Source organism: Urocitellus parryii, chromosome 3 (genome assembly GCF_045843805.1).
Source record: "Urocitellus parryii isolate mUroPar1 chromosome 3, mUroPar1.hap1, whole genome shotgun sequence".
Lineage (NCBI taxonomy): Eukaryota > Metazoa > Chordata > Mammalia > Rodentia > Sciuridae > Urocitellus > Urocitellus parryii.
Window position 1 is genome coordinate 7571300 of NC_135533.1, and position 18519 is coordinate 7589818.

The following is an 18519-nucleotide window of genomic DNA, read 5'->3' on the forward strand; positions in this document are numbered from 1 at the left end:
TCAATACCAGAGCTGACTTCTCCTTCCTCCGAGCGGAGGGGCAGAGAGCAACCCTTCAGAACCTTGGACCACATGTTGAGATACATTTACTTTTCAGAGAGAAGATAAATTTATGTGAGATAGGAACCTGCTTTCAGGTAACTGTGCATAAGAAACAACCCACTCTGCCTATTGTACTAAAAAATAGCTTGGAGAATTACAGTCTTTGAGAGTGATTTTAGTGCACTGCAGATGGATATAACAATATAATGCCTCACAGATTGGACTTTAGTTTTCATGCTAGACAAAATAGAAATCCAGCAGGCTTATCTTCTTTCTTGAGAGATGATTTATGTACTTAATGTGCTCGGGGAGAACAAATGAACTCCCCACCTTGCAGCTCATAAGCTTTGGCTGTGTTCTGGAGAAGGAAAGAGAACTGACACCTCAGACCTTAAACTGGATCCGAAATTGCACTGCAGCTGCCTTCCCACTGAGCTGTAAGAAATGTAGAGCGAAGCAGACACATTTTTCTGGAGTGTAGGAATGGAGGTCCTGTCTAGCCCTGGAGTGCATAATTCATTTGCAGATGAAATTGCTTTAGAAAAGAAATGAAAAACTTGCAAGTGTTGACATATTCATTATGAGTCTTTTTCTGTTTCAGATCAGATGGGTTTGATGGGTTCCAACTTATTTTTTTCTTATGTTCGCTTGTATAATTTTTATGAATTACAAAAGAAGCAAATGCTGTATCCCGTAGTAAAAGATAAGTAAGAGAACAGGGTCCTCCGGGCCTCCAGGGAAGACCTTAAAGGTGCAGCTCAAATGCCTCTGCGGGTCTTCTTGGATCCCTGGCTTCCCCCTGCCATGATCTATCACCTCTTTCTGTGCTTCCCCAGCATGAGCTTCTGCTTGGGTTGGCACTGAGTTCACATCTGTATAATCGATGTCTGTTCCCTGGCCTGGGCTCATGGAGGGAACAGTCACACTGTGCGCTGTGCCTAGGCTGAGTGCTGAGCACATGCTTAATGGCCTACAAATCAGTAGAGGGGGAACTTTGTCCTGAAGACCCTGTAGACAATGACCTGTTGGTCGCTCTCTTAGTTCTTGCTTTTAAGAAAGAGAAAGGAATTTGGAAGAAAGGAAACTAATATTTTGTTGGGTCACAGGCCATCCTAGACGTTTCGTATTTTCAGTTAATGCACACAAACCGCATTAAAATAAGTGGCCTTGTTCCTATTTTATCAATAAGGAAATAGATTTCGGTAACCTGCTGGAGATCACAGAGCTATTAAGTGGAAGAGCCTGATAATAAGGACTCCTTAATATTTATGTCTTAATAACTACTTCTAAATTCAGCAGTCACAACCCATGGGGGTCTCTGCCTAGCCTGAGATCATTCTCGAAGGGCCATTTTGCTTTATGTGCTCTGGTCTTATTTCTAGCTCAAATTGCTAATATTCTCTTCTGCTATGTCCCCTTTCTATTATTTACACATTGAAAGGGAGACTAACTTTGAAGTCTCTTGTTGAGAATTAGGTGGAACATGTTTCTTTTATCTGAAGAAAGGCGCATCAAGCGTGCACACATCTTTTCTCCCCTCTGAGCAGAAACTCTTGAGGGTGAAGGACATATTCTGTTCATCCTGTCACCCCTTTGCCCCACCGACTCACCACTTTCCACTCCGGGTCTCTCCTATGGTGGACGCTCAGCACATATTTGTTCTCAGTCTATTTTAATTCAAATTGACTCATTTTATTTGTACTCCACATAGGTCAGTGGCCTTGGGAATGGTATTGGTGACCACCTGATGTTACCCAAGTCAGGTTTAAAAACTGGTTGCTGCTTGGAACTTTCCCAGCATGCAATGAATGGGTGGCTGGTAGACAGGGGTAAGAGCTAATGTCAGTTAGACGTCACCGTGGTAAATGCTTAGTGAAACTCTCAGGTGATTTTAAGTAGAAAGAAAATGCATTGTTAATAGAATAGCTTGCAACCATCTTGAGAATGTCTCATCTTCATAAATAGGATCTTCCCCAGACACCTCCACTGCACCCCTGGACTGTCCTTGCCTACTGGCTGCCCACACATCTAGGGGCAGATGTGGCCAGGGGAAAAGCTGCCGCTGTCATGGAGCAGAATCTGGGTACCTTGCTTCCTCCTTCTAGGCACACTTCACACACAGCCCTGCTTTTTGCTTGTACCAAATAATAAAAAAAAAAATTGCTGAACTACCCTTCCCAGGGCCAAGAACCCATAGCCCATCCTAACACCAGAGTGGACATTACAAAAGCTAATGAGATCGTGAGGTTTTTGATGGGTGTCTCAATTTCAAACAGGCTTTTATGGATACACAGAAATATGGAAGGAAAAAGGAATGCAGGCCAAATCAATGGGAAGTCTCTAACATATGTAGTTCCCCTCTCTTTTCTTCCCAGATGTCTTCTATAGAATTGAGCCACTGTAAGGACACAGGAAACTAATAAAGTACTGACCTATGCTCTCCAAAGAATTAAACATGTCTGTCTTCCACTCAAGTGTAAGGTTGGCAGGACTCGCTGAGCCACCAGGAGAGCGTGGGAGTGGGCAGGAAGGGAAAGGGGAGTTCTAACGGGCCCTCGTCATTCCGGCGGTCACCTCCCTCTGTCAAGCTTGCTGTGGTGCACAGCCACGCTGTGAGTTCACCACCAAGAGCAGATAAAAGCTAAATCAGCCAAAGGGAAGAAGCTACAGTAAATGTAATTTCAAGAGCAAGACTCTGGGCAAGCTAGGTCAACTTTCTTTATTTGTTCTGACAACCCTAAAAGGATTCAATGCTTCCAAACAGCGTTATTTTCTTTAATAAAGACTGGAACGACCTCTGGTATTAAAATTTTCAGGAGTGTTTACATCTGTATGCTTTTTGGTAGTGTCTTTATTGGCAGAGAGTTCAAGGGTGATAAAGGCACACGGTTTTAAATGATTAATCGGAGCTTTGGCGTCTGATTTCAGTCTGGTTACTCAGAAAAGACGCATGGCAAAAGAGAAGACGGGAGGCGGTGTTCATGTTTAGAGAACTGACCTAGAGCTTTATTGGTGTGTGATATTGTGTGCTGGAATGACACCGACCTTCGAGTTAGACCTCTCAGTTTTCTTTCACTGTGAAAGTTAGGGTTTTATGACCCCAGAGAGGCATATTAGGTCATTTCCTTTAATGATTGTGTTTCCCCTAATCACATTAATTATTTTTTCTAAAGAGATTATTGTGCAATTTGGTATGTTGAAAATGAGTGTAATTTTCCACAAATCATAGTAGGTTGCTATTATGATACTATTAGTATGTTACTATTGATGATCTCTTCCTGGGTATAATTTAAAAATTGAACTTTGTCGTAGATACGTATGTGTAGGAAGAAACAGTGCCTGAGGGTTCAGTATTATGTGATTTCAGGCATCCACTGAGTGTCCTAGAATACTCCCCCTGTCCATAGGGGGACCACTATATGCAATAAAGCATTTTACAACTGTTATCTTATGTCACCTGCCAGACTAAGTGCCTATGACCTGCAGCTTAGGGCAGGTGCTTTAAAAGGGATGGAGTGGTCATAGGTGTCAGTTACTCTTTGCTTCCTACCTCAAGGAGGAGAGGGATGCAGGGATGAATTGTCCAGTTTCCAAATATCAATGAATGAGACTAGAGCAAGCCCAGGAATATGCAACCTTCCACCAGAAAGAAAGAGATGGAACTGCCAAAAGCTTTGAGCAACAAAGTTGCAGTCAGATTTCTCAGTTCAGCAGACTGACTTAGCCCATGATTAAAGGCCACACTGGGGGTCTTCCCACTTGAGTCTTTCATGTCAAGTGGTCTCAAGGTAGCTGCCATTACCTTGGGAGAGAGGCATGGACACCTGGAGGTGAAATAATTAGGTGGGTCTAAGATTCAAGTCTCGGAGAGAGCTTGGGGGTGCAGTTATAGGCACAGGAAATTGACTGGAAGCACAGAGTTTGGAAGCCAGTTTAGGTATGGAGGGAGTGTATTTGCAAAGAAACCATAGGACTGGTCTACTTTAGAAATACCTGTACCTGCAGGAGCTGGAACCTACAGCTGCACAGCCACAGGAATGCACTGCCCCTAGTACTCGATTCAAAGGTGGCCATGGCAGACCACAGACAGGAAAGAGCTTCATGGAGGACTGAGCCATGGAGGGCCATGAGAACAATGGAAAAAGTGATCCAATCAGGAGACTCCTCCTCCTACCAAGGGTGGAGGTGGGGGACTGATGGCCGTGGTCATCAGAGTAGCTACCCAGTATGCTTTCATCACTCCTGGAGACTTTCTGCATCTAGAAGCATGACTGATATGAGATAGACTTTTACTGGGTAAGCCACAGAAAATTTAGGGTTAATTTGTTACAGCAACTGGTGATATCCTAACACTTGCATCTTTCTCTCTATCCCTAGCATGTATCCTCTACCTGTTGCTTATGTTTGGAATGCTTCTTTGACATTCATATTCAACATGTAGTACAAATGGTAACTGATACAACTGTTTTTGTATGATTTGGTTGAAATTCTGACTAATGGCAGGTAGAAAATCATCATCTTTATTTTGAGAAATAGAATTCAGTAATTTTTTTTTTGGGGGGGCAGAATTTGTTTTGAAAACTCCCAATAAATATAAAGTCATGTCTTTTGTGGTAAAGAATCTGGGGACCTAATCACCATTTGTTCCCGAAGACCGGGAATTATCGAAGAAAGGTCTTATTTTGCTTGCAGGAAATCTGTTAACTTCTTCTTGGCAAGGATAGGGTGGCTCTCCAGTTAGATGAAAGCCAAAATGACACATCCTTCCCATCTGTTCCAGTGATTTTTAGAGAATATGGGTTCTGAGTATCTGTGCCAGAGACTGCACCCCTGAACTCTCTGCTGTCTCAATTACATCAAAACTCAAAAATATGTGCTAGTTATGGATAAAGAACTTCAGTTTATTCATTTTGGTTTCCTAGCTAGTTTTATCCTTGGACTAGGCTGGATGTCAGCAAGCTGCTTCCTCTCTACTCTCGTCCCTTTGCCTGCCCGTCATTCCGTCCCGCCCCGCTCTCTGCAGGGGCATTGGGCAGAATTCCATTTTGAAGTTATGCTTGACTTTCCCAGGGAGATACGGTCACCTTTGTTGCAGTGATGCAGAAGGCACGGCTCCCGCTTTTCCCAGAGCCCACCACATAACAGGAGGACAGAGGATCTTCGACTGTCCCTGCATCTTAAAAAAAAAAAAAAAAAAAAACAAAAACGAAAAACAAAACCCAAACAAACAAAAGACCTGAAGAAATTCATCAAAATATCAAAATTTGTAATATTTGGGCGATGGGTACATAAATATGTATATTATTTTTTTTGCTTTTAAATGTTTTGAACTATTCTATAAGAATAATAAAAATGCATTAATCCTTAAGGTCGTACCAGTTAGAGGGATCTACTTGCAGGATTTTGTGAGCATCCCTCCAGACATCTCTCCATTAAATAATGGTCTGGAGCACGTGTGAACCTCGCAGTGACAGACCTTGTTCAACTCTGCTTCGGCTCTGCCCTGCACCCTGACCTTGGGTGGGTTACCTCACAGTTCCTGGGTGTTAGTTTCAACGTCTCTAAGACGGGGATAACAATGGCACACAGCTCATAAGGTCGTGCGAGGACTGAATATGAAAATGAGTGTCGAGTCGTGCCTAGAACCCAGGGACACTCCATCCAGGTGAGCAGCGGCCATGTCTGTGATGTTGTATTCGGGGACCATGCGCCGGGCAGTTCTCTATGTCAGAAAATGTGATCCATGGCATTGAAAAAGAGGATAGAGGAGGAAAAGCTTCGATGCTGTAGAGGAAGTGGTTCCTTTCATCCTCTGGCTCTGGAGACGCTCAGAGCCACCATGCGCGTGGGTGGGACACTGTGTTGAATAGGGCTGCTCTGCTCCCCCGTGTCTCGGGGCTGTGCGGTCCACGGCTGACTTTATCTCCCTGTGTCGTCCTCTGGGCTTCCTGCCGACCTCCTTGGATCCCATGTACAAGGTATTTGGGAGGAAAGAAAGGAAAGAGGGAGGAAGGGAAACCGGGTGGACAGCAGGAAGGATGGCCACACAAGACTCGGACGTTGTGGCTGTGAAGCTCGGTTGACCCCATTTCTCAGGGCACACAGGACTCCTCCGGTGCCCTCTGCCAGCTGGAGTGTGCTTATGTTTTGACTGGCATCGAGCCCTAAGCCATTATCCCGGCCAGTGTTCATCAGTGACGCCACTTGGCGGTCCTGGTGGGTTCTCATTCATTTTGGTGTCTGATGACTGCGAGTGCCAGTTCTTCATTATCGGTGTGGAGATTGGGTGCTTTATTTTTTGGCAGCAAATGTTTCATCCAAGGTCAATTTCCCTCAAGTGCTCAGCACCGTTTCGGATGGTGTGTGCGCAGGGAATGCAAATTAATTTGATGTTAGCTTTAGCCCAACCCAGCTAGGAAGGTAAACCTGATTTTAAAAACACCATAAACACTGATAAACATCATGTAAATTGTATGATGTTTGAGCATGTATAAATGCGTGAAAGTTCACCTGAATCCCAAAGGCATCTCTCACAGCACTTCCAAGCTCAGGGCTGATTTATTTCTGTTCTTTGATTGTGAAAGTCTTAATTTGAGGTGATTGTCTTGGCCGTTCTATTTTATGGAAGAGGGGGCTATCAGAAGTGGTTGAGGATCTATGTATGTTTCATGTTTTTGTTCTCTTATAAAAATGCAACACGTGTTTATCATGGAAAATGAGGAAATGCAGGAAACTTTGGAGGAAACAGAACCATCCATAATCCCTTCACCCAGGGATAATCACTGCTAATGTTTTATTATCTCTCTTCCCACACATTGTTAAGGTTGTAGAAATTCTCAAGGTAGATTTGTAGATTGCTGTAAGGAAAATATTAGAGGGTATTTTTTGCAGGTGTAGAACGACTTCCGGCTCCCCAGACCTCCTGCCCGAAAGGAAGTGGGTCATGGGGAGTTCTGAGTCCTACTTTTCCATGAGGAGTCCTGTCTTTTCCTTGTCCACCACCTTCTACCTTTTTTCCTTTGTCCTTCAGGGGAGGACTTGCTGCAGTGATGGACTGAGCTGGTGCAAACAGGCTGAGTTGGAGAGGCCAGAGCTCCCCAAGCCAGAAGTCTTCCCCAGCCGCTCAGGCAGCTCTTGGAACACATCTGGGGACCTCATGTGACTGCATCACAGCTACAGGATGTGGGATGCAGGGCTGTTCAGCTCTTGGGGTGCATGTCCTGCAGCAGAAATCCTTCTTGTTGTGTGGATGGATTTCCTGGTCTATTTCCCCACCTTCAGAGTGGCCCATCCAGAGCTCCCTGCACCCAGCAAGGCTCCTCCTTTTCACTCCTTTCTGTTCTCCGAGTGAGTCCCCAGCTGCCCACTCTGACCATAGGAACAGACTAGGAACTGTGCATCTCTCTTCCCCCATCCCCTGCTGGGTGAGCACATGACCCAAGTGGGGCCCATTAGAGATCTTCTGGGAGTTTAAATTGAGAATCAAGAACATGGGGCCCTTTCTTCTGGTAGTCAAATTGGGAAGACAGGAGCCTATGAATCCAGCGACTATGACCCATGATATGTGCAAGATGGAGCCTGCAGTAAGAGGTAGTCAACCCTGGCTTCAGAGAGAGATGAGGGAGACCAGGAAGGCTGGAATGGGGGGCGGGGAGAGGCCGGCCCAGCGGTATTGTAGTCTAGTTGTGATCTAGGTTCCCTGAATTCTCTTCCCCAAGAGTTGGTTTTCTGTTCCTTAAATTATAATAATTCTCTCCAATAAATTAGTTCTGATTTTTGGGGGGTGTCATTTGTTGCCCAAAACACCCCAACATTAGGGCCAGACTCCCCTCTCCTTCTAGTTCCCGGGTTCTCTGCAGTTGTCTGACTCTGGGACATGGAGACCCCTGGCCTTCTGTGCCTCACAAGCCCCAGGTCTTCAACCAGCCACCCCTCCCTTTCTCAGGTGGGTCTCCAGGGCACTGTGGCAGAGTGAGGGTGGACCCTACTCAACCCCGTGGCTCTGGGGTCTCCTCTATTTTCCTGTCTTTCATGTTAATTGTTTAGCTCCTTTTAACTTCCAGTATTATTTTGCAAGGGGAAATGTCAAGATAAATCACTTTTTAAAGAAGAGGTAGCAGATTGGGTATTTAAGAGAATGTCCAAGGGCCACTGAACACGTCCATTCAGTGGAATAAGGCCACGCGGCTCCTGGACTCGCTGGTGTTTTAGAATGGACTTGAGCCGTGGTTAGAGAACGGGCTCAATATGCTCAGGCAAGAGTCTGCAGCTCCTCAGATGCGCTGGGTGCTGTGCTGGCCCAGGGGACTGGCAGGTCACTGGGAGAGAACCGTGTCTGTGTCTTCTTTGATAGATGGCATAACAAGCTGTGGGAGCGCCCCGTCATTTTCCCAGGGAAGACCTCTCCTTAAAGTGCCCTCTGGCATTCCCTGCTGAAGGCCATACATGGACTCCACATCACGTTATGAATGTGACAGCCACCAGCACGCAGGACAGACAGGGCTGTGCCTTTCTCTGCAACCTGAACTTCCCCCAGCCACCCACCGAATCCCAATGAGGTCTGGGTGCTGCCAAGCCACTGCCAAATGACACTCCACTTCACTGACAAAGCAGCGCCCCGCTGATGTTCCGTCCTGACAGGTGTCTATTTTGAGCTCCTCCTAGAGAAGGCCGAGACAGCTCCCATCCTCGGTCTCTTGGCTCCGTTCCCAGGGAGACCTCCCCAGGTGATGATCCACGCTGTCTCCCAGGAGGGCTTTTCATTGTGAAAATTGGTGGTGAGGGTGGGGGCAACAGAGTGTGTCACAATCCAACTGTCCCTTTGTGCCGAAAGCCTACAGCCCGAGTCTGAGGTTCTGGGGAGACTGTGTTTTGAGGATTCTAAAGGCAAAACCTCCACAGAGAAAAAATAGTTATTTATATTATGTTAGTTGTGAAAGAAGTAGGTCAGATAGACCAAATGACCTTTGCTGGAAACATGATAAGGCCCAGGCGGGCGAGAGTGTGGCCAGGAGATGATTGGGTAGAGGGGAACCGCTGCCTGATCGGCACTAAGGTGAGAGAGCGGGCTGACAGCCGGAAAGCCACAGAGTATACAGGCGGGACGTTTAGTCTACTTCTCCCTAAACATATGTGCTACCTTCCACTTTGCCAGTGCCTTTCTGGTAAGAATTACAGTCAGATCTTTATATCCCGGGGGTTTTGTGGCCTCAGATTCAACCAACGGCGGATCAAAAATATTTAAAAATAAAATTGCATCTGTACTGAACATGTCATTCATTTTTTGGGTATTTTTGTCTTTTCATTAATTCCTTAACAACGTACTACAACAACTATTTACAGAGCACTTACATTGTATGAGGTATTATAAGTCACCGGGTGTAACTTAAAGTACATAGGAGGATGTTTATAGGTTCTTTACATATACTGTGCCATTTTAATTTTATTTTGGTACTAGGGATTGACTCCAGGGGCATTATACCACTGAGCTACCTGAAGTCCTTTTAATTTTTTATTTTGAGGAAGGATCTTGCTAAGTGGTTGAGGGTTTTGCTAGGCAGCTGAGGCTGGCCTTGAACTTGCGATCCCTTTTTCTCAGCCTTCCAAGTCATTGGGATTACAGACATGTACCCCTGGTACCTGGTCAATACTCTGCCATTTTATATAAAGAACTTGAGCATTCTCAGATTTTGGTATCCATGGGGGAGGGGAACTAATGCCCCAAGAATATCAGGGGACGATGGTATATCTTTTTACTTAAACCATTTGTAATAAAAAGTATGATAAACTGTTTCTTCTACCTCCCTGATCCCCCAAAAGAAAGCTAATAGCCAAGTATTACAGGCCCTAGAGACACATTATGTTATTATCATGTATATAATTTACATGAACACATGTAAGTACCTTAAGAATTATGGTCTTCTCATGACGGGTGATGTTGACACTGTGGGGTTGTCCGTTGGCCATGTTCCTGTGGTCTACATCAATATTGTACGGCTCTCTGGTGCCTCCCAGGTTGTACCGAATCTGCAAATTTCCTATTTAAGAAGAAGGAAAGAAATGTGGTAACTTTTTTGCTCTCTGATTCATTTCAATGTCCCTTTCCCCACTCCTGCAACTTAGACTTCAGTTAAATTCTGCTCCTTTCTTTGATGCCTATTGACACCATTCCAGTGTTGAATCTGGATTCTCTACTCAGATGGCTGCTGACCCATAAGGGTTGACAGCACCAGGCTCACAGGTATTTACAACCTGCCCACGATGAACCTCAGTGACCGTTATCACAAAGTTGATGCAGCAAGTAGTTAGTATAAATGCTCCAAGCTGGAAATGAAGAACATGTACAACATAGGACTGTGGAGATGCCTGCAGGCCCCCCAAAATACTATGTCAAACAAAAGATAAACACAGTGCGCAGGGAAGGTGTCATCCACCAGTGAAGTGTGACATTCTGCATATAAGAGAATCTCAAGCATCCAATATTAAAAATAAACATAATTTGCAAAAGATAAATACATGGGATTTTTGGGTGGCCTCATTGCTGCCAAGAAAGCAAAATAATGAATTTTCTTCTGGGTTAGAGATTAACCAAATGCAAATTAAAGGAAAGGATGGGTGTCCCACCCTTGTTGGCACCTCAGGTCCCCCAAGTTCCCTCCATGATATTTCACTTGGCCCCCAACTCATTTCTGTTTTTCTCCTTGCTTCTTCTCAACAATGACAAGTGATCTTCAAAAAGGTTAATATGACATCCTAGATCCTGCTTTTAGCTAATCTGCATAGCAAGCATGGCTTTTATTTCTTATTTATGATCTCTAAAATATATCAATTTGTTTATGTCATTTTTACCCAAATTGGAATTTTCATGCTGTTAATAGCATTTGACATCTGAGTGCTTAAAAATGGAGTTGGCAATCCAGCGAGGTTTTGACCAACTGGAAGCACCTACTGGGTTTGCAGTTGCCTCTTTCATTTCTTTCTAGAGGCACAAAACTCATAATCTGATTTTTTTTTTGTACCAGGGATTGAACCCCCAGGTACTTAACCACTGAGCCCGAGCCCAAGCCCTTTGGTCATTTTTAAATTTCAAGACAGGGTCTTGCCAAGTTGCTTAGGGCCTTGCTAAATTGCTGAGGCTGGGCCTTGAGCTTGTCATCCTCCTGCCCCAGCTGCCCCAGCCTCTGGGATTACAGGTGTGCACCACTGCACCTGGCTGAGACTTTGATTTTTAAATTACAAAACAAAACATGATAATCAACAGGGAGAAAGTAAACAAAAAGGAGAAAAGAATACCATCACCCACGACCCCACCGTGGAGCGATACGGACTGCACCTTGGCAGTCTCTCCTTCCAGACTTTGGACTGCACATGTACACACATAAATAAATGCAGTGCTTTCTAAAATGCTGCCCTTCCTTTTTTGGGGCTTCAAGCATTACACAAGCCATTTAAAATGTAGCACCATGTTCCCGGAGTAGAAGGGAACATTTGTTAGGGTGATCAAGAATTAACTGCTCTTGGTGTTTTTGCTTTCTGAATGAAATTCGATAAAACTTCACTATTTCTGAGTTTTACGTTAGCATCTTATCTTGGATTTCTTTGCTTGTATGATTTCTGCCAAGCATGGCTGACTTTCTTCTCTTAGACATCAAATTGGCCCCTTCTCTTCCACATTGCTCCTTTCCAGCAGATGTGGGCTCTCTGTGTCCAGCACCAGCTCTATTTACCAAAGCCTCCGGTCACACATATCTTCTGGCTCCACTGAGGTCCGTCTTGCTGAGCCCAGACTGTCTTCTCATTATTTTGGCCCCGATGTCTTGTTGGCCCCTCAGACATAGCACCCACAACGTAAGATGGACCCATTCCCAGAAGTGACCCATCGAAGTCGTGCATTTTGATGGATGGCCACCTTGTGCTTCCAGACCCCCTTTTCCTACATCATGTGTCTGATCTTTCAGCAAATCCTGGCTTGGTCTTTGTACCATGCGTCTTGCTCCCCTCTTGCTTTTGCTTTTACTCCAACTTCCCACGTCCAATCTGGCCTTTGCCCCTCATACACCCTTTCCCCCTGGTGGTCAGGGTGACCCTCTGCTCAGAATCCTCCAATGGCTTCCATCTCATTCAGCGTAGAAATCCGAGTCCTTGTGTGACTTACCAGCGCCCATTGGAGCCTCCTCCACCATCTCTGACCTGATTTCTGATTTCTCTCCTCCTTGCTCAGGCCTCTCCAGTTCACAATGTCCTCCTTGCTGTCTCCCTAGAAGCCTAGCAAATGCTACCTTGGGACCTTTGCCCTTGCCTCTGTCTAGGATGCTCGCCACCCAATATCAGCATGGCTGACTTCTCACTCCTTCAGATATTTGCTCTTATGTCATCTTCTCGGTGATGACTTCTGTGGCAGTGGAAGTTACCCACTCCTTTTCCTTAGCCAGTATCCCCCCTTTCTGCCTTATATTTCCCCCATAACAGTTCTTACCATACAACACACTAAAGATTAATTAATTTGCGTATCCATCTTCTTTTCAAAGGTAAACTCCGTGAAAGCAAGAATTCTTTTTATATTCTTTATTTCATTATGCCCAGTATTCTTCAAATACGTGGCTGCACCAGTTTACCTTTCATTTATTCATTCCTGCAGAATGCGTTTATTTAGTGCTGTACAAAGCACAGTTTTTCCGTGCCTGATCCACGGTAGGTACTTTATAAGTATATGTTGAATCAGTTTATGAATGGATCTTCTTTCCCAATGTTTTCATGCAAAGCACAGAGAAGTCTTTTCAAAAATGCATAAGTATTTCACGGGTTCATTTAAAGCCCTTCAAAGTCTTCCAGTTGCTCTTAGGATGAAGATGTACATTCTTAATCCAGCTCCTCATGCCTTGTCTGATTTGCTTGCTCATTTATTTTCAAATCATGCCACTCTTCCTCTTGCTTTGTATACCAAGCTGCTTTGGAATTCTATTCCCTAGAAAATACCAGTCTCTTCCTACCTCAGGGCCTCAGAAGGTGCTGCTCCCTCTTTCTGCCTGGGTCCTTTCCTTTCTCAGCATTTTCCTGATTTTTTTCCCTTTACCCAAATAACATTAAAAACATCATTGTTTGCAAGTGAAGGAGATAATTAGCAGGTATTTGGCAACCCGAAGAGCAAACAAGTTGGTTGTCTTAAGCTTTTACTCCTGATGCTTGGACATCATGTGATGACGGTGGGTTTCTTCAAATACATGGCAGCACCGGTTCACCTTTCATTTATTCATTTCTGCAGAATGCATTTATTTAGTGCTGTACAAAGCACAGTTTTTCTGCAGGCCTGAAAGTGAGCTGTCAGTCTGGTTACAGTGTGGAGTCCACTTCTAATGCAGACAGGCACTAAGCATAGATCTAGAGATCCAAGATAAGTAAAAGAAGGCTCTGGATGTGAGTGTGAGAGGACCAAATGATTACGCAGAACCTGGTCCATATACCTCCTGACTTTAAGTGGTCCTTTTATTTTCTCCCGTTCCATTAAAATCAGTTGGGTGTGGGGGTACACACCTATAATCCCAGTTTCTTGGGAAATGGAGGTAGGAGGATTGTAAGTTTGAGGCCAGCCTGGGCAACTTAGTGAGACCCAGTCTCAAAATAAAATAATAAAAAGGACTGGAGATGTAGCTCAGTGGTAGAGCGCTTGCCTAGCATGTGAGGTCTCGATCAATCCCTAGTACTGGGCAGGAAAAAAAAAAATCAGTATTGAGTTGTTTTCATTATTTTTTCCCTCTTTTTTCTGGCTTTGTTGGGTTTTGAAGATATGATTTAAAATTCCTATAAATGCTTCACTTAATAGTAACAGAAATTATTCGCTTTGACAAAAAAGATGAGTTGGAACTTTAAATTTATATGGAGTGAATCTCTATAAACAACAGTGGGAATATTCTTGAAAAATAAAATTTAAATGATATATTTATTCCTTTCAAATAATAGCAGAAGAGGATCACTAAATGATGGTTGGGAGGATGTTAATATTTACCCATTAAAGTAAAATATTATTCAAATGAGGGGTACTTCACTTCTTCTATATCATGTTCATCTCCCAGGTGAATTAAAGCCGTTATAAGGGACTGCTCTTTTATTGGGCTGCAGCAAATAACCTACTTAACAGATTTATTCTCTCCTGGTCTTCATCATTATCATCAGCAAACACTTACAGGGCACCTATTGTAGGCAGGAGATGTAGTGCTGGGAGCTTTTCATCTCCTGGGAAGACAGGCCGTATTTATAACAGAGACAGATAACAATACAGTACATTAAGTGCCAAACAAATGACATTGAAAATAAGCGTAATTGGAGTTTGAAGTCAGGAGAAGTCATTGTGAGGAGGTGAGCCTTGATGTGGGCCTCGGATAAAAGACAGGTGTGGACTGAAGAGCCAGGCGGAGGGTGTGTAGGTCTGGGAGCATCTCAGGCATGAGGCCAGGACAGAGGACCGCTGACAACTGGAGTTGGTGCTTCTTGAAATCGAAGGGCAGGGGCTGCTGAATAGGTGGCAAAATATGGATGGACTCAGTGGATTCTGGTGAGAGTAATCACTCAGCCTCACCCGTGGGCCACTGCATGTATACACCATGTAGTGCTTAAGACCTGGGTACTCATTTACTTTTCAAAATAATTCGATAAGGGAGACACTATGTTACAATCAGGAAACTGAGGCATGGGACTGCTTACTGATCATCCATGTCAACTGGCAAAAGGCAGATGCAGAATTCCAATCCCGACAGTCCAGGCTCTTCCCTATGAGGCTGGAGGTGCTGCCTGCAAGGCTGTGAGTTAGGGATCTCCCTTGCTCTCCACTCTGATAAGTGTTTAATGGGGACAGTATACCCGATCTCCAGGAAACGATGTCCATATGAAGGAGGACTTTTCCAGGTGTGCTGGGAAAGGCTGATGCCACTTAGATCCAGTTTCAACCCAGAAGCAACTGGAAGCAGAGAGATGGGCCAGAGCTTCCCAGCGGGACGTGCTATCCTACCCTGGGTAATGGGGCAGCAGACGATGCTGCCCTCACCACTCAGCAGATCCATGGGAGGCAGGGTAGCTGCAGTCCCCGGTGGGGAGCCTACCAACACGGCTGATCCACAGCTGGGCCAAATTTGAATAATTCAGAGGGCACTGTGGGAGGGCCAAGTTTGAATAACTCAATAATTCAAAATAATCATTGAATTATTTTGAAAATTAAATGAGGTCTTAAATATAGACACCACTCAATTGCAGTCCATTTCTATGGTTGCATGATGTGGGGGTGCTGGGGACCACTGATGTGGATGTGTGCCGTGGAAAGTCGTGTTAGGGAGCAAGGGGACGGGATAGGAGCAGAGTCCTCAGGAGCCTGGCCCTCAGGAGGCGGGAGGACGGAGCTTTTGCAGATGGAGCTCAAGCCTCTGCGAGGTGGTGGTGGCTGTCAGAACCAGGAGGCTCCAGAGAGGATGGCTCTGGGGAACAGCAACAAGACCTTTCAGCTCACGAAGTCCGAAGGACAGCAGGAGTTTTAGCCAAGACTTTCTAGTTTGTTAGTCCCCCCTCCCCCTTATATTCTGTCATACATAGACCTTATTGATGTTTTTTTTTTCTCCCAGAAATTTAAAAATGCAGTATTTGGAATGCACAAAGGTTGACTTTTCACCAGCAGTTTGAGGATTTCACCAGCCAAATGCACTGACTGTCCAGAGGGACCGGAGGGGTCTGGGCCTGCAATCAGACACCTGCACCCAGAAACCCCAGCCCTGCCCTCAGCAGCTGAGCGGGCCAGTCCTTGAACCTCTCTGTGCACCAGCTTTGCCGTCTGTAGAAAGGCGTAAGAGGACCTCCCTCCTGGAGCTGTGTGGCTCCTGGGAATCAGGAGGGTGGTGGGGATGCAGTGAGCGACGTCAGGTGGCGGCCACCGCTAAGGAACTGATTACTCCAAGCACCCCCCACCCCCCACCAACGAACGCCCCCACCCAGGGGAACACGTGCACGCAACGCTGCCATGGCTGTGGGAAGGTGTCACTGAAATTTAACTGGGACCAAATTTTGGTGTGGCCGATGTGGAGTAGTGGACGACACAGCATCTACAGCGCATGCTCACCAAATTCTGACCATCTCAAGGTGAGAGCCCTGCTCCCGCGGGAGGAGAAGAAGCCCAAGGCCTATCTGCCCACTTGGAGGCTGGTACATCTGGGTGGAGAATGGATTAAAAATCTATTTTTCCTGATCCAGAGGAAATAAACCAGTGATCTCCTGGAAAGCAGGGGATGCACGTGTTCTCTCCTGCACTCTTACTTTCGGTTTCACTTGCTATTCTTTTTTTTCTTTTCTGACTAGAAAAGCAACACTTGCCCAGTGTGAGCATCTGACATGGACAGAAGAATATTACTCAGGAGAAACAAATCACCCACAATCCAGTCAAAGACCTGAGCTCACATTATTGCTATTTTAAAATTTGTTTTACAGAGCTAAGCTGATGGTAGATTCAAGGCTGTACCTCTATTTTTTGTTTGTTTGTTTACCATTATGTCACACAAAATTTCCCTATGTCATTAGTTGCTCTTCATAAAAATTATTTTTAATGAATACCTATTATTCCGTAAATTGATGCCTGTCTTTTTCACTCTTTTACTAGAACAAAATCCTAGGCTCTTTCTAACCCTTCTGTTTATAAACAGCTCCGTGATGAACATCCTCAGGTTTCATGAATCCTGTGTGATTTTGGTCTTATCTCTTTAGGAATGATTTCTGAAAGGGAAAATTCTAGGTAATATGCATTTTCTCACATTCTTTTTACCAACAGAGCTTTGCCTTCAGAAGGAGTTTAAATTTTGCTATTTCTTAAAACCCTAGCTGAGTTGGGTTAATAATAATTTTTTGGCTCCCATGGGAGAAGGTCTCCATCTTTAAGATGCCCCAACACTGCTGTGGACAGCGAGGAGAGATGGATGATGGGGGCGCTTCCCAGCTGGAGCTCACACGGTCTCTGTAGGAGTGAGCGGCAGAGAGCTCTTCCTTCGCACACCAAACGTGTTTATTCCTAAAAATGTGATCTTGAAACTTTAACCTTTTGCAAACTGATGTTTCAGACAGGAGATGGATTCCTCGGTTCAGGACTGGCCAGACTCCTCTCAGAGGGCAGTATGGGAGGGCCAAACCCTGTTTGCGCATTCTAACCAGGATCCTGCCTGGTTCAGAGCATGGGGTGATCAAGATAGCACCTGGGCATTACAAGTAAGAACACACCCCTGCTTTCAGCAACCCTTATTCCAGGGGTGTATTTTATAAAAGTAAAATTCTGAGGGAATTCAGGCATGAAAATGTCTCTAACTTTCTATACAATATCATAAATCAGGATAGTTCATTGATTTATACAAAATTAATTTCACTTCTTCAAAGCTCACGTCTATTTAACACAGTGGCAAAGGTATTTATTTAATGGGAACAAAAAAAATGATCACTATACTTGTGAAACCCTCTTATTCATGTAATATGGTTCTTGAAAGGCATTGATACACCTCATCAACGTGACTACTAAAACACAATGCTACAAAGTGCTCAACCAATGAGGTATTTCTTGACTTTCATACAGAGAACGAGGTTTGAAGAAGTTAGGCAACTCTCTTAATGTCCTAAGGGGAATAAAGAACCAGACAGAACCATCCAGACTCCTTCTAGAACATTCTGTCTGCCCACTGTGGGATGGCGGAAGGCTAGCTATCCTTGTCCTTACCGGTGGGTTTGACGAGAACTGCCAAGAAGTCCGTGGTGAGAGAACTGACGTAGAGGAGGATGCAGGGTGCCCTGGTGGTGCTGAAGCTGAAATGGATCTGCTCCTGAGCCAGGTCTGGGCCCGAGTGCTGCTGGTCCAGAGAGTTCTCTGCTCTACTGCCCGAGTCTTTGGAATTGACTGCAGGTGCCTGGAAGTTGTACCGAAGCCACATCCCCTCTTCAAAAAACGCACCAACATCTGTTGAAAAGGAAAGGTGAAACTGAAAAATGAGGGCAGGGTTGGCACCAACCCAGCCAAGGTGTTCAACTTGGGTAGACTGCTGACTTCACGATGGCCTCTGAGACAGGTCACTGAGGGTCCCACTGGCCCCAGGAGGTGTCAGACTGAGTAAACTAGGCTGATGTCTGCCATTTCATCAATACAAATAGCCTATCAAAAACAAACCACTCAACAAACAGAGCATGTAACAGAGTATGGAAATCTGCAAGATTAAAAACAGTAATAAAAATTAAGAAACTGAAATCATACTAGGAAAAAAAAGATGTCATGTACGCTGCTCAGAACCAAACAACTGATTTTTAGTTTAAGGAGACAGGCTGAAAAATAAAGGCAGAATTATAGCATAAAGCCCTGATTTAAGGAACCCACTTGTGCATTCTCTTTGAGATTGGGTTTGATTTGGTTATTCACATGGAAAGGCCCAACATAGACCCTAAGACCCAGGGAGGGGGCTTTGTGTATAGGACTTC

The 18519-nt window shown here is 44.8% G+C and overlaps 1 protein-coding gene across 1 annotated transcript in view; it reads right to left on the reverse strand.

Moving 5' to 3' along the window:
- Cntnap2 (contactin associated protein 2) overlaps positions 1-18519 on the reverse strand; it is a 1300648-nt gene that overhangs the window by 129663 nt on the left and 1152466 nt on the right. Inside the window, exons 19-20 of the mRNA XM_077795886.1 lie at positions 17771-18007; positions 9946-10079 (exon numbers count right to left, since the gene is read on the reverse strand). Coding sequence (XP_077652012.1) covers positions 9946-10079; positions 17771-18007 — 371 coding nt within the window. The remainder of the gene's footprint in view (positions 1-9945; positions 10080-17770; positions 18008-18519) is intronic.